This window comes from Anser anser, assembly GCF_964211835.1.
Source record: "Anser anser genome assembly, chromosome: 1".
In the NCBI taxonomy this organism is placed as follows: domain Eukaryota; kingdom Metazoa; phylum Chordata; class Aves; order Anseriformes; family Anatidae; genus Anser; species Anser anser.
Genome location: NC_139720.1, coordinates 148,407,284 through 148,424,424, shown reverse-complemented (window position 1 = coordinate 148,424,424; position 17,141 = coordinate 148,407,284). Strand labels below are relative to the sequence as shown.

General features: G+C 38.5%; 1 protein-coding gene across 4 annotated transcripts in view; it reads left to right on the top strand.

Annotated features, from left to right (window-relative positions):
* ATP11A (ATPase phospholipid transporting 11A) overlaps positions 1 to 17,141 on the top strand; it is a 127,579-nt gene that overhangs the window by 59,582 nt on the left and 50,856 nt on the right. For all 4 annotated transcript variants that reach the window (XM_083835064.1, XM_083835063.1, XM_083835062.1 and 1 more), the window contains exons 2-4: positions 1,543 to 1,665; positions 15,431 to 15,520; positions 16,519 to 16,599. In XM_083835064.1, the coding sequence (XP_083691190.1) occupies positions 1,543 to 1,665; positions 15,431 to 15,520; positions 16,519 to 16,599 (294 nt within the window). The remainder of the gene's footprint in view (positions 1 to 1,542; positions 1,666 to 15,430; positions 15,521 to 16,518; positions 16,600 to 17,141) is intronic.

Sequence of the window (17,141 nt, the reverse complement as noted above, 5' to 3'; positions counted from 1 at the left end):
TCGTAGATGCAGAAAAGAAGCTTCCGTCTCATTTGTAAAGTTGTGAGAACTCATGAGTTGACATAAAGACTATTTAGTAGATAAAGCAAAAACTGCATGCAAGCAAAGCAAAACAAGGAATTAATTTGCTGTTTCCCGTTGGGAGACAAATGTCTAGGCAGGAACATTGGGCTCCGTCACATGTAACATTTACTTGGGAACACGAACATCATAACTCTTATCATCCCGCCCCCCTGCTGTCCTTTTCCCCCAACTTTTATTGCTGAGCACGATGCCATATGGTATGGGATATCCCTTTGGGCCAGTTTGGTTCAGCGGTCTTGGCTGCTGGCAGGGCAGCATGAGAAGCTGGACGGTCCTGGAGTCAGTGTAAGCCTTGCCCTGCAACAACTAAAATGTTGGTGTGTTATCACTGCTATTTTCATCACAAATCCAAAGCGTAGCCCCATATAAGTGTTAACATTCTTCACAGTAGCTATCCCAGCCAAAACGAGGACATACACTTAATGGATGTATACGTATATGCATCATTACAGCATAAAACAGATTTTAATTGTAAATTGGTTACACATTTAAACATTTAATTTACTCCACACTGGCCTAGTGATGATGTTAAAGTAGCTGATGCATGGTATCTCCATGCAGATCAAGGGATCATGAAATGTATTCTCTACCTGAAGTATTTTTCATATGGTAGATGGGAATTAATAAAACTGTAGACTAAGGGATGAACATTTTACAATCCAAGTCCCTAAAAAAAAAATTGGTCCTTTTGTTTTTATGCAAGTGTTTTTCTGCAGTGAGTTGTGCTTTTTTTTTTGCAGTGACTTGAAAGTTTAAAATTACTAATTAAGATATAGATGGGGGTTTTCACGAACGAATAGGAAGATTTCTCTCATCTACTTTTCTTTACTTGCAGACACAGCTTTCATTAAAGAGCAAGGAATTCTGAGCTGACAAGCTGAGTTCTTTTCTGGCAGTCTAAGGTTCCCTAAACTTGCTGTGTGTCTCAGGAAATCATTACTGCTTGTATTTCAGAGAACACAGGGCTTCTTTCTAGAAACAAAGACAAAGACATTTTTTTTCTGCAAATAAAAAAAAACATATTATGGCTGGCTAGTGTTAAAAATGAGATTGTACTTGTCGTATAAAAAACATCTCAAGTTTGATTTTTATTAGTGGTAAAATGAGTAGTGACCACTTGGTTAATAACTAATTTGACTGAGAATCTTAAACCATTCTTCTTTGTTCAGTTATAAAACTAAAAAGAATAGCAATTTTCATGGATTTTATTTTTTTATTTTTTATTTTGCCTTGGGGAAAGTGGTGTTTGGTGCAGTTGATGAATTTGGACAATTGACTTAGATTTGTCTTTTAGTGGTCTTGATTGTACAGAGAAATTAGGGGGAAGGTAAGTAAGGGGTCACGTGTTGATGGCTCTGTGTGCACTGATGATTAGACACCTGATTAGTTAATTCAGTCTGTGAGTCATCTTACTGCAGAAATACAAAGTGAACTGATGTGACTTTTTTCCCCCCATAGTGTGCTGGAGAAGAGAATTGGGTGGACAGTCGGACTATTTATGTGGGGCATCGTGAACCACCTCCCGGCACTGAAGCATACATTCCACAGAGATTTCCAGATAACAGGATAGTCTCATCAAAGGTATCGTATTGTAAAAGTGTTCTTTAACTCATTTACATAAATCAGCTTCAGTTATGGTACATGTGTTCATTTATTTCCCCCAAGGTTTCCTTCCTATACTTCCTATATTTCTCCTATACCATGACTGGCAAAGGTAAAATGAGTGTGTCTCAGATTTCTTCCACAAAAACTAATTGCCAGATTGCCTCTGGATGAGTAATTTTATTCCTGTTCATGTTGTTGTTTAATGTTTTACGTAGCAAAGTCTTAGAACGATGCTGTGTTTTTTCACAAAGGAGTGAGCAAGTCATTTTCATTTGGGGTGATGCTGGAGTAAAAAACATCTTCCCAGGGTATGACCATATCCTTGGTAATCTAGAGCACCACCTCAAAGTACTAGAAATACTATGATCAGAGAAAGTGATCTCCACAATAACAGAGCTGTTCCCTTCAAAAGCTCAGACTGACAGAAACCTTTTGAAATCGATTTTGTTACCCATCTATAAGGGAATCATTCTTGGTAGTTATGATGCATTTATGCCCTTTAGAAACCTTCCAGTTGCCCCTCACTCTAACTAGTTAACTTGCTCCTTCTGCTTCAGCAGTTTTCTGCGAACATCTCAGTTGCTGGTTTATACTGACTGGGTTGCTTTAGCAAAGGTCTGTTCCTCCAGTGGCGTAGAAAACTGAATACTTGCAGCTTCCTGTATGGCGAACTCCCCAAGAACTTCATGTTTTTCATGTGCTCAGATCTTAATCTTCATGAATGTACACCTGCAACCCAGTTAGGAAATAGCTCTTTTACTGGGAAAAATTCTGTTTAAACAGTGGCTTAGATCCACAGGATAACTTTAAGAAGCTTACTAGACTAGCTTTGTAATCTCAAGGGGCTGAAGGCTCTCATACCTTAGTGGATCTGAACACTTGCCTTCCATTAATGTATGGTGAAGCTGTAATAAAACCTGTACTTCTCTCAAACAGTCTCATTTCTTAACATGATTTTTTGTATTTTATTGCCTTCCTTGACTACAGTTTTTCCTACCTTCTTACTTCATTCAAAGACACTGTGCCTAGACAAACAGCCTAGTGTCTAGGCATCTTCAATTAGATAGACTATTCAAAAGGCAATGAAGTAAAAAATCTAAGTGGAGTATGACCAAACTAGTACAAGGGGAAATCCTGTGCTCCACATGTCAATTTGTATTACATCTTAGATTATTGAAGACTAAACACAGTTTTCGCAGATCTTTGTACTTGTGTGACACTTTGCGTATGTTTTCGTCTCCTGCATGTCATCTGGGATATGCATAAATAAAGCAGTAAGTTACTGCCAACATTTTTTTTTTTTGAAATATAAAGATTCTACTACATTCTGGAAGATGTCAAACATCTTTTTTGATAGTAAAATTGGAAGATTCAAGTTGCCATGGTTTGCAGTATGGTTTGAAGTATGGTTTAGCGTGCAATTGAGCTAAGGATCCTTGCCAGCCATTATTAAATATGTAGGATTTCAGCTAGTTATCTATATTTCAGCTATTTATCTATATTTCTCAAACTTCTTGTTTGTTTATTAAAGTTGTTGCACTTTAAATAAATAATCTAAGCCTTCATTGTAAAAGTAAACGGTGATTATTTCAAGAGGGAATAATTTATATAAATCCTTTATAATCTTGTACAGTTCCTTAGACTGCTTAAAGGTCAGCTTTAATGACAGTTGTTTTTATATGAGAACTTGTCTGCACTGTCTCTTTCAAGTAAACTCAATTATTCACGTGTTCCTTCCCAGACGGACTGGGTAAAGCACTACCCTGACTTGGCTTGCATTGATTCTGGTTCTGTAAGCCAGTTAGCTCATAACCTTTCACTCTGTCCTTGTCATCCGCTCCCTTAGAAACCTTCCGCAGGGGCACCTAATGCAGCTTAATAAACACGGCTTTAAACTTTCTGAAAAATGATGAAACGTACGAAATTACGATGGTAAATTCATAGTTGTTAGATTAAAATAAAGATACATGCACACAAGCACTCTGTATAATATTACTTCAACCATGAAGGATATTTTTGTAGTCCTTCATCAGTAAGATAGACGGTAACTTTCAGCTGTGGTTTTATCGGACTTTAATGCTTATACAGGAAAGAAGATGATTGTTCTTCAAGGATGAGAAACTCTGAACTTCCAAGTACAACTTTTGCCAAGTTAAGACAAACCGAGTTTCTAAAAAGGGTAGCTCAAAACCATGAGGAAACCTCATCAATTGTACTGCGTTACTGTAGAATCGCAGAATCATTAAGGTTGGAAAAGACCTCCAAGATCATCTGGTCCAGCCATTGCCCTACTCCCAATGTCACCCACTAAATCTTGTCCCTAAGCACCAGGTCCAAATGTCCTGAATAAATACAGCTGCTTGAAATAACTAGGAAAGGCAAAAGCTCTTCCTTCAGAGGTAAACTTCCTGTTGTCAGCAAGATAATAATTTGATTCCAGTACATAGGGATATTTCTTGTATATTGCAGTGTCACTGTGAAATGTGGTTAATGCTCAGCTTAACGGCATATTCCTGGTGGTGAAAAATTATATCTAAACAGACCTTGGGCAGGCAAAAATGCTCTTTTGGTTTGATGTGTTATAATTCAGTTATGATTTTTAATGATGTATTATAAAAAGGCTGTGCTGAAACAGTAAGAAGCAAAAATTTCTCCTTTGGCTTGTGCATGTAGTTGCCTTATGTTCAAAGTTAGTGATCTTTGTAAGGTGGATTCTTATGTTCTGTTTTTTTGCTACTTTACCTGCAGGAGCTGTCAGCCTTTAATGTAGCTGTTGTGTGTCCTTGATTGGAGTTGTCATAAGATAGTGATGCAGCGTGGCCAAATATAAGCTGGTAGAAAAATCCTAATGTTTCAAATGAGGGGGGAAAAAAAGTAATTGAAGTGGCAGGAGCTTATTTGCTTTTTTCATTGAAAAGTTTTCACATTTTGAAAGTATTTACTGATTATTAAAACTGTTTCAAAAAGATAAGTTAAATTTTATAGCAGTAGCAGTTAAAAGAATTTGGTGGAAATCAACCTTTTCTTCCTTCTTCTGAATCAGCATAACATCAAGTTTTTATCATTTTTACTTCTAAAGAGCGACAAATTACAAAATAATTAATATGAAACTTGCTTAAGGTCCACACTTCATACTTATGTTGTGCTCAGAGTATCCCAAGCAGTAAGCACAGGATATCTTTACATACATAGAAGCATGTGGATGTGCCAGACCAGTTAATACAATGACGTAAGAATTGTCAACGGCCCCTCTAGCACCAGTGGTAGATGCCTAGGTAAGAAAGCAAGGACAAGTAAGCACAGAGTGATACTTGCCGTCAACTGAATCTTAGTATCACAGAAAGGTTTGGGTTGGAAGGGACCTTAAAGCCCAACCAGTTCCAACCCCATGCCATGGGCAGGGACACCTCCCACCAGACCAGGCTGCCCAAAGCCCCATCCAGCCTGGCCTTGAACACCTCCAGGGATGGGGCAGCCACAGCTTCTCTGGGAAACTTGTGCCAGTGCCTCAGCACTCTGGTAGTATTTGCTGATCTGTGATTTAGCCATTTGTGAGCCAAAAGCGATGACTTTGTATTTAATTGCTTTTAATGAATTTCTAGAATTGCTTTTAATGAATTTCTAGACTGAATTTCTTCAGTGCATTTTGAACCTACTTGTATTTTCAGAATACATATTTAATGCACAATTAAACTGTAGAAGTGTTTGCCAAATAAAACTATAAACCTTCATTTTGAAATTCCCACTTCCTCATTTTATATGACGACTACAAGTTCTTGAATCTGAGAACAACCAGTATGCTGTTTATCTTCTTGATTCTGTTAATGGTCTTCTGCCATATTCCTTTCCAGGCTGAATAATTTTGGTCTGTTCAACAATCCTGTACAGAAGCTGGTTTGTGCCTTTGCTCAGATTTGTCTGTACCTTTTCACAAGCAAGCTGTAGAGTTTTAAGATTGAGAAATGCACAGAGCTTTCAATGTATAGGCTAACTATGGGTTTATACAATGGCATAAGTCTTTCTTTTTTCATTTGTTAGTAATTTGTAACATACCATTTCCTTTCCCTGACATTGATGTGGTATTTTCATAGAACTGCTGTGTTTCAGGAATCTCGTTCATTTGTAGACAAAGTAGGTATTTGCAAATTCAATTCTAGCTGAATCAGTGAACTAATAATTGGATAAATACGTTTGTATTTCTTGAACAGAGGAGAAGTCACGTAGAAAACTAAAATCTTGGAGAGAGCAGTGTTAAAGAAGTCCTGTGAGAACATGTTTAATGACAGCTGCTTACTGTTTTAGACAGATAACCTAAAGGATGAACCACAAGAACTAAAGATATCAGAGATGCCAAGACAGTGAGTGATCCTGAGTGAAGGATCAGACATTCCAGTGTGTCAAACAACTGACAAATTCAGGAACAGTGGGAACTCTGTAGGAGGACTAATTGTTTTTTCTGTACCACTCAGAGATTTACAAAAACTTTGGGTTTGGAAGCTATGTAAACATAACTTTCATTCTTGTTTTCAGTTTGTGGGTAAACAGTCCATACTATTTTGCCTTGGTGAACCTGTCTAGCTGCAAACTTTTACTGTCATCATTTTGTACAGTTTTTACAGCTACAAAAGACACTTGGGCCTCTGTCACTTAACTGGAAGCAGTAGAGCTTAAGCCTCCAGAAAGACAGTGCTGAAAGTAGAGGGATAAGACTACAAGTGAAATGCAAAATTTATTCTACAGTGGACGTAGAACAGTTACTTGAAGAGCTTGTCCTTGCAAAAAGATTTCATTCAATTTAAATTACTATATGAAACTATGAAATGCAGACTGGTACTATAGCTTTATTTCCTGTGTAGGTTCTTAAAAAGAAGCAATAATGTGAATTCTGGATGGCAAAACAATACTATTACCAACTCCTGCTTTGAAATGCTTTATGACAATGTTCACTGACCAGAATACTCCCGCGTTTCACAAAACATTTTGTTTCACAAACCTCTTCGGTTGCTTGCATGCTTCCTTGGGGCTTCTCTTCACATACTGATCCAAACACTGATTTGTATGAGAATCGCCTGAAACGATAATGCTGCATGTTGAGAGTCCTATCAAATTGAAAGCAGAAGCTTAGCTACTTTCAGTGCTAATCTGATTAATTGTGAGTCATCTTGATCTCAGTGACTAATAGATAAATAAAGCTAAGTAACTCTGGCATGTTTCAGAGGATGTTGAAACGTTGCCTTCTTCCAGCAGACATTCATGCTTGCTTCCATGCAGCACTTCCTTCCAGCGTCATGCTATTAAACCACAAAGACTGGAGGCAGTGAGGCTCTAATTTCTCCTTTTTTGCCACAGTTGGAAGAAATCTTAATTCTGAAGCTTATTAAAATATTAAAATACCTCCGCCCTACAGTGCTACTTAGAACCCCGAAGAGACTCAGGCTGTCCCAGACCTCTCCAAGGTCATACTTCATAACTGTGAGGATTTGTCTGGCCTCTACAGGGACGTGACACAGCAGCTCTAAGTTGAGGAGTTCAAACACAGCCCTGAGCAGTGATATTTGAAATTCAAAAAAGCATCCTAGGCCCACAATGGGAACTGGCATGGTCATCTGTGTGAAATGCAAATATTTGTACAGCATGCCTTGTGGGGCAGAGAGGTCTGGTAGACGTAAATGCGCATGGGTAGGTACCGGTGCAGGGAAAGTTTTGTGTGCCTTTCAGTGTGGACATATTGATCTGCTCTAAAAGCAGCCACAATGCAGAGCTCCCACCTTGTGCCCTGGCACTCCACCTGCTCGCAGCTGTGCTGGCTGGCACAGAAGGTAGATTTGATGCTGCAAGAGTTAAATAGTCAGGTTTGCCCAGCTGTCCCTAAGGGTGAGTGGGGCAAGAGCTGTCAGCAGTAAAGAAGAGTAAATGGTCTCAATCTACAGTCAGTCTCATATGCTTCTAAATGAATCAGCTCGCTCTCTGGTGCCAGCTCAGAGGCAGCAGTACCTGTGATGGGACGGAGTGCACGATAATACAGTTTTCTTCAGGGAAAACCCCCAGTACCTAGAGAGAACTAAGAAGAGCTGCAAGCTCTTCATGACCCTCTTCAGCATGGGATTTCCAGAATAATGGCTCCCTGCAACCCTCTTGTGTTCCCAGGAGAAGCCATTTGCCTTCCCACTAACTCAGTCCAGGATTAACAACCATCTTTTATTCTCGGCTGGGGCAGAGTTAAGTTTTTCATACAAATATGAAGTCTGCACTTTAGGGATGGGGTAAGAGGGGTGAGGGAGAAGAAGGAAGAAAACTTAAGGATGGGTGTAATTCTCCACACTTTATATGTGAGAAAGTGAAGCTTGTTTGCCCTCATTCACTGTCTCACATCTCTTTTGCTAATGCTCTCTGAGACTTGTATCTTTAGACAGTCATCCTTACTGTAAGCTTTTTTTTTTTTTTAATTGTAATTGAATAATATTTCAGATGCTGGAGGATGCATTTGTCAGAGGATTTCCTGAAGATACAGGAACAGGAATCATGCTATCTGATGAATCTGATGAAATTGACTATATTAACAGAGAGCTATGAAAGATAAAATGCTTGTTTTGTAGTAGGAATACTATTTTTTGTAGTAGGAATCCTATTTTACCACTAACTGTTTTTAAGGGACCATATAACAAAATGTTAATCTATTCATGCTCCTACATTCACTAGTCTGACAGTTAAGAGATCAAATTTATGACTATCGTGATGTGTGCGCCTCACTGGGCATTAGAGCCTTCCCCTGCATGCTTGCTACCCTTGACCTGAGAGACCCTGAATGTGTGCACACCATTTGAACTAATTTCCCCAAATCAGTTTCATTTCTGCACTCCAAGTATACATGTGACTCTTAATCACATGCAAAAGCCCTACATTTAACAGAGGTTACTGTGATTGATGTGATGTAACCTGCCCTACATCATGTGGTGTGGAGAAACAAGGGTGTCTCCCTTACTGGAGTCACAAACAGTGTGCAGATGAAGTTCAAGTTTATATCTTTACTAAAATATAGCTAACTACTTTTTCTATATTCATTCAAAGTTGTTTTCTATACATTGCAAAGTGCTTTTCAGAATTCTGTGGATGTTACAATTCCATTTTTATCGAGTCTTATGTAAGTATAGATGTCTGAAACTTTTTGTCTGAAGAAGGTAGAGAGGTGAGACTGATTTAGCACATCAAATATCATGGATCAGTTCTGCTGCAAACTTCTGATACAGTTATAAAAGCAAGTCTCTTGAGATAAACAGGCCTGAACTCAGTGCTTAGGACTTCAGCTAACTTGATTTTCTTCTTCCACAGTTATTATAGTTGCCTCTGCCAATTCTCTGATCTATTAAACTTCGACAAATTGTTTAAAAAAATAATACTGATATAAATAAAACTAATTTTAAAGAAATTGTCAAACTTTTGATCGGTTCTTTTTATCTATTCTGTTGAAGGAGGATGGCTATGTGTGTGTATGTAATATTTATGTAGTTATAAAATATATGCATATATATGCACACATACACGTGTCCGGCTGTTAAACTGGCAGCTTAAGACTATATCATCTCCAGATAATTGATAGGTACCATAAAAGTCTCTATATTAACAATACTGAAGTTCCTATGATCGTGCTTAAGTCTTGTGCACGTTTCTGGACTTATTAAAAGAAAGACATTGAAAAAGTTGAAGTGACTGCAAGCATTTATTGTTTAGCTTTTTTCTGTTCTTCCCTGAGTTTATTTTTCCTGAAGGTGGATCTTGTTTTGCAGAAGGATTTAGAATTCAGCACAGCAGGATGTCTGCAAACCAGGACTGAAGCAACACAGGGAAATTTTTGGCAGAATAGTTGTAAGCACCTACAAGAAACAGTGAAAAGTATCTAATAGTATTGAGGGAGAGGAGTGTCAGAATATGAAATCGGAGCAGGTTAGCAGGGCGACAATGACTATTGGAAAACAAATACAAAAAATACGCTATAAAAAAATGAGATGTTGACAGAATTCAATAATGCAAAATGGAGTGTTTTTTATTTTTTTTACAGCTCCAGCTTTTTATGTCAAGTAATTACATGAGAAACCTTTACTTAAGAAAGTATTTGTCTCTTAGGATGAAAAGAGAAGCTTGAGATGTGAGCCAAAAATCTGAAATGGAGATATCAAATGAAAAGATCAAAATGCAATGTTTAAAACTAAATCAGCTCATAGTTATGAGGACCCTGTTTTATATTTTTGAATACATGGGACTGGCTCCAGCAAGGCTGCAAGCCAACGAGGCATTAGCAAAGTGACAGGATAGAAGAGTTAGTAAGATGGGGCAGGTGCCTGTAGCTGGGAATACTGCTGAGGTGTGAATAAGGTTGGCAAGCACACAGTTACAGAAATGCATCAGCCCTGCAGGTACTATCACGATAATAAATTGAAAGAAAATCTACTTAAATTATGCTCTTTTGACTTAAGACAGACTGATTTTATGTTCCTTGCTCAGTGCTTGAGATGCATCTATTCATCTTAGAGATGAACACAGCTCTACTACTTGCTGTCTAACATATTACGCATTGTCTGTAAAATTCATAGGTCCTTTGATCTCTTTTATGCAGCTATTAAAAAAGTTTAGTTAAGCCTTCCCCAACTTAAAAGCTTTGAGGGCATTACTGTTCGGATACATTTATTTCCTTTAAGCGAATTATAGTTTTATACATACCCTTTTTTCACAATGTTTTTCAGAGTTTACAGAAAGTGTGACTAGAAAATATCAGAGGATATCAGGTGGTATTAGCTCTCTACCTGCACACAATCTGAGATACTAAAAATGAACATATTTAATGTCTTTTCTTCAGAGGCTTTTATTTTGTTCCTGCCTTGCTAGAGTAGAGCAAGTGCCTTGAACAGAGTCATGAGATCTTGTTCTGAGCGGCAGCTACTCTGTAGTTTCTCCTGGGAGTGATTATGGCGGTTAAATGTTAACCATCAATTTGTAGATTCTGGTCTGAGCGACTGGTGTTTGGGGGAGTGAGGAAAGGGCAAGATCTGTCTAGGCATCTTAGTGATCTTTCTTTCTTGCCTAAAATCTTTAAAAAATTGTTACTTCTTCTGTGAAGAATAGACAGAATACAAGTGTACTTTGTATGTCTGAAATGCAGTATAACGAAGGATTATACTAAAATTTATGATGTTCAATGAAAATAAAGTTTCAAAACACTTTGTGTTAAAAGGAACATCTATTTTACATAACATCTCTCAGACCATAAAAATGTGCGCTTGCAGCCCAGAAAGACAGCCACATCCTAGGCTGCATCAACAGAAGTGTTGCCAGCAGCATAAGGGAGGTGATTCTCCCCTTCTGCTTAGGTATCACAAGATCCCACTGGGAGTGCTGCATTAAGTTCTGGGGCCCCAACACAAGAAGGACACGGAGCTCTTGGACTGAGTTCAGAGGAGAACCATGAGGATGATCAGAGGGCTGGAGCAGCTCCTCCTTGAAGACAGGCTGAGAGAGCTGGGGATGTTTAGCCTGGAGAAGAGAAGGCTTCAGGCAAACTTCATTGTGACCTCCTAGTACCTAAAAGGGCCTACAGGAAAGCTGGGGAGGGACTCTTTGTCAGGGAGTGGAGTGATAGGACGAGGGGGAATGGCTTTAAACTAAAAGAGGGTAGGTTTAGATTAGATATGGAAGAAATTCTTCATTGCTGAGGGTGGTGAGGCCCTGGCACAGGCTGCCCAGAGAAGCTGTGGCTGCCCCATCCCTGGAGGTGTTCAAGGCCAGGCTGGATGGGGCTTTGGGCAACCTGGTCTGGTGGGAGGTGTCCCTGCCCATGGCATTGGTAGGTTAGAACTAGATGATCCTTAAGGGTCGCGACCAACCCAAACCTTTCTATGATTTTCTGCTCCCAGTATGGTCTGCTCCCAGAATGGTCTGCTCCCAGTATGTTCATATTTATTGAGGTAAGAGAGATGGTGAGGAAAGGTGAAGCTGCAGGAAAGAACACTGCTTCACTGGGAAAGCAGTAGATTGAAGTTGGAATATAAGGAAGATCAGATACTTTGGGTAAAGATGAACATTCAAACTTTTTTACAGGTTGTTTTAACTAACTTACTTGACTTTCCGGTGTTTTAAATATCTCGTCTCACAAAAATATGCTGCCAGCACATCTTTAGTTAAACACACTAGCACGTTTAAACAGAAAGTTATTGCAAACCAGAAAAATGCAAGCAGTTCTAAACTGAAACCTATTTTTTTCTTTTCTGCAAGCAAAGATTCATAATGAAATAAATGCATTAAGATTAGAAAATAGACATAATTTTGTAGTTAATCAAAGATAATGTTGAAAACACAGAATTACTATAACCAGTTCATTCTCACATACCATTATTTACATGATAGAAAGTAACTGAAGATGACACTTCAAAGTACATTTTACGTGGCCCAGTGGAGTTTATATTTTTGCAACAGAGAGCTATTTTGTAGGTTTAAACTATTTGTCAAACTGTAGTGGCCAGAGGTAACAAAGAAGTGGTTAGGAACCTCTTAAGAACCTCTTTGGAGCCACTAATTTTGTTTAGTTACAGTAGTAATGCTTCTGGGAAGATTTCACGTGATAACCTTCTCTTAAGTTGTTTCACTTCTTAGGATGTTTTCTGAACACTGGAGTAGCAAAAATGTGGAGCAAAAGATCTGGCATCATTTCTGCAGTCCAGGGATACATTCTTCTAAGTATAGACTTAGTGTGTTCCTTCTAGGTGTGTGTCAAAAGCTGTAGTATATCACCGGGCAACAAACCCAACTCTGAATAGGTTCATCTCAAGCCGTGATTGACTTAATCCCGTCTTTCCATGACTGGAATTGTAAGTTTGTGTTACACTACATATGATTTTATGCGTATTGTTTTCAGAAATTAGAGAAGAAATGTGGTATTTTGATGATAGAGAAAAAAGAAAAATTATTTGGATGTCTCTGTTGTGGCTTGCAACCTCTATGCCTACAGTCATCAGAGGTACAAAACCAACCAGTCGGAGCTTTATTGCTGTGGGTAGCTGTTGAAGAGTCTGGTGAGATCACCACAGCAGTCGGCTCTAGTGGTGTGCTAACTTACATTTTGTTGGTGTGTCTGTATCACTGTCACCACTTCAGCTTCTCACTGATGTATCTGTAAGATTATAAGGAACAGGTTTCCTTGTTGCTGATACTGCTGTCTGTCACTACCAGGCAGAAATCGTGTTTGGGACTTCCCTTCTCTGTATTGTCACACATCACAACAGCAGCTTTAAAGGACTGGGACTATTGTACAAGGAGAATTCTTAATCAAGTCTAACTGGTTCTTTCTAAAACTCTGCAGCCAAAGCAAGTAGCTGGGAAGTGGGCAGTGTGAATAGCATTCCAGCCCGATGAAGGTATTCTGATTGCAAGAGGAGAGCACTTGACTTCCCAGCTTTTGCATGTACGCTTGCATGGGTTTTGGCTCGCTAACAGGTGATACAATATTTAAACAACTTCTTAAGCAGTGTAAGTGCTTACTTAGGGAATATTTAGAATATATACTGATTTTTGGGACATCATAGAAAAAGAACATTTTGTTCCTATGAGCTACGCATGTGCAGGCTTTAAAACCAAACAAATAAAAGGATTGCTCAGGGGTCTGTATTGGGACTGGTATTGTTAAACATCTTTGTTAGCAACATGGACAGGGGGATTGATTTAACCATCAGCAGCTTTGTGGATGACACCAAGCTGAGTGATGCAGTTGATGTGACAGAAAGAAAGGATGCCATCCAGAGGGACCTGGACAGGCTTGAGAAGTAGGCCCACGGGAACCTCAGGAAGTTCAACAAGGCCAAGTGCAAGGTGCTGCACCTGGTTCAGGAAAATTCCTAACATGAGTACAGACTGGGAGATGAATGGGTTGAGAATGGTACTGCAGAGGACTTGTGGGTGTTGGTAAATGAAATACTGAACGCAAGCTGGCAATGTGCGCTTGCAGCCCAGAAAGCAATCGTATCCTGGGCTGAATCAAAAGTAGCGTGGCCAGCAGGGTGAGGGAGGTGATTCTCCCACTCTGCTCTGCTCTCACAAGATCCCACCTGGAGTGCTGCGTTCAGCTCTGGGGACCCCAGCGTAAAAAGGGCATGGGGCTGTTGGAGTGAGTCCAGAGGAGAGCCAGGAGGATGATCAGAGGGCTGGAGCACCTCTCCTGCGAGGATATACTGAGAGAGTTGGGGTTGTTCAGCCCAGAGAAGAGAAGGCTCCAGGGAGACCATAACAGTGGTCTTCCAGTATCCAAAGGGGGCTACAGGAAAGAAAGCAGGAGAGGGACTCTTTGTCAGGGAGTGTAGTGATAGCACAAGGAATAATGGCTTTAAACTAAAAGAGGGTAGATCTAGGTTAGATAAGAAATTCTTCCCTCATAGGGTGCTGAGGCGCTGGCACAGGTTGCCAGGAGGAGCTGTGGATGCCCCTTCCCTGGAGGTGTTCAAGGCCAGGCTGGATGGGGCAGGGGGGTGCTTTGGGTAACCTGGTCTGGTGGGAGGTGTCCCTGTCTGTGGCAGGGGGGTGGAACTGAATGGGCTGTAAGGTTCCTTCTAACCCAAACCTTTCTGTGATTCTGCAGTTTTATGATTCTATAGTCTGCATGGTAGGGGTTTCACATACAAAGAAGGCATGTTTCTTGGAGATCCTTTTTACCCTCAGATGGAACTGAGGTACTTTCCTTCTAGACCTCTGGTTGTCTTTGCTTTCAGGGCCAAATTCAGAAGATGTATAGCTCATGGCATAGTTTGCATAACAGTATGTATCAGTGTAATCTGAGCAAATAATTAGTGGAAGATTCTTAGTCTGTCTTCTTCAAAACAAAAGTTACACTGGAATTGTCATTTTATGATATGTCAAATGAGAATTTGAATAATAAGATAATAGTGTTACTTTTCTTAAGCCATTTTTCATACATTTTCACTCAATTCTAGATGACATTTTTCACATGCATTCCAAAGAGCAATGCTCTGATCCAGTTTTTGGAGCTACACAGTGAGCTATATAAGCAAAGTAAGGTTGAACCCCCTGCAGGGGGGTCCTTAGGAGGTCCTTCCTCCCTAACTTCTACGTTTTTTTCCTTTGAAATTTTTGCATTTTCAGTTTGCACTTTTATATACTGTTCCTTATTTTATTAAGCCTTAGGTATCTGTAAGATCATTAGAGAAATATGCAGCCATGTACTCTTATGCAGTGCTGTAGTTTATTTTGAGAAGTATGTTTGCATCAAAGTCAAGGAACAGGGGCTGGCAGCTTTTATTTAGTACTCAGTTTGCTATGACTTCATAATTAACTCTCAGAGTGCCACATACCTCCTGAAGTCACACGTATAAAATGGAAATGAATTAAAAATAATGTTAGGAGCTACTAAGATGTTTTTAAAAATCCTTCAATATCTTCAAATGAGCTGTTCTGTAACTGAATCTCTGGATGAGCATTGTTACTGTTCAAAAACCTTAAGTCCCTAGGTACCAAGATTATCACAATTCACAAAGTCCTACCTGAAGCAAATGGTATGGTTCCAGGAATACATGATTTCAATTAAGATCCCATATCAGTGAACTATTAAATAAAGTAACAAAAATAAGACAATTTTTAGTCTAGTTTAATCTTAGATTGTGACTTCTGAATTTGTCTGATTCTTTGAACAAAAGATGTGAATAATATTTCTCTCACAAACAGTGATAATCTGTGCATTTGTTTTCAGTACACATTTTGGAACTTTATACCGAAAAATTTGTTTGAGCAGTTCAGAAGAATAGCTAACTTCTATTTTCTCATCATTTTTCTTGTTCAGGTAAGCTATCCCCATTTTTAAATAAATTTCTGGATTCTTCCTAAAAGACTGAACAACTGAAAAAGGTTAAAAAATCCAATGTTTTTATGACTGGGGAGGTAAATGGTTGAACTTGGATAGTTTTTTGAATTATTGATATGACAAAAAAGGTTTTATTTCATTCCCAGGTTGTAAATGTGAATCTAACCTAAAGAGAAATTGACACCATCACTGGTTTGATAATTGAATGGCGAGGCATCTCTTGATGAAGTTAAATATAATGAGCGTCATTTTTAAATTTTTATTTTGTAGTAAACAAGCATCCAAACGAGTAAAACCATTGTTACAAATTGTTGATAATAAAATACTATTAGTTATGCTAAAAGTTACATTTTTGTATAACAGAATCATCCCATGGCAGAAATTTTTCAACTGCACAGTTATCAAGGCCTGTAGAGAAAACAAATTATGGATGCTTATATAATTCTTGCTTAGCATAATACATAAAATATTTGTTTTTGTAATTATTATCTCAAGTAATTTGTTTGCTGCTTTCTCAGTGTCTTTGTTCTGAACCATTCACAACACTTAAATGTATTAAACAATAAAAATTGATTAAGTGAAAAGTTCTATCACTTGACACGCTAGACTGCATAGAAAGAAAAACTGTGCAGATTCTCAGAATAACTTAATTTCCTCTGGATTCTACCTCTTTCTTATATAATTACAGAAGACACAGCTCAGTATTTCAGGATTTACTGCTTGCATGCTTAAGAACAGCTGTATTGTATAACATGAGAAAACAGCAGTATGCTGATTTCAAATGCCGCTCAGTGGTTTTGCCTCCAAAGCTCCCTAAAATCCTTAAAATTATACTAAAGTACTGTTCTTTATAATTAAAGGTCTTTGGTACTTTGTAACATACTGGTGAAAACACTACCTGAAACATCTTGTTTGAATAATTCACTGCTTACATTCACAAAAATATAACCTGAAGATATTTGTTCCTTTTGTTGCAGTTAATTATTGATACACCTACTAGTCCAGTTACAAGCGGACTTCCACTTTTATTTGTCATCACTGTAACAGCTATCAAACAGGTGAGCAAAAGTAAAACTAAAGATAACTTTTCTATTTGTTTAGCATTTCATTTTAACCCCACCTTTTTGTGTTAGACTGTCTCAGGGAAATGCCTATAGAATTATTGTGATGAACTTTGACAGGAAAATAGTTTTTCTTATGTAGGTAAAGTAGAAGTTTTTTGTTACATGATGATGTCTCACTAAGCTCAACTATAAGCTCAACACAAGCTTATAAATTATTTTATAATTCCTTGTGTTCCAAGGAATCATTTACATTCTTGTGTTTACTCAGCACTCTTGTGTGTTTACTTTGACTTTTGTCTATTTCTTAGTAGCTCTCCACATCCTGTTACATTTTTCCACAGTGACTCAAAATGAGTTTAGTAAGAACCAGAAAAAAATTATAAGATAAATCTCCTTTCTTTTACCTTTGAGATTTCTGTAGCCTCTACGGAATGAAGAGATGATAAAAATTATTTTGGCTCAAGTCTTCAGTATATGCTGATGGTAATGTACAGTTGGTAATGATAGCTGCTGTGCTTTCTGCAGATTAGCATTGA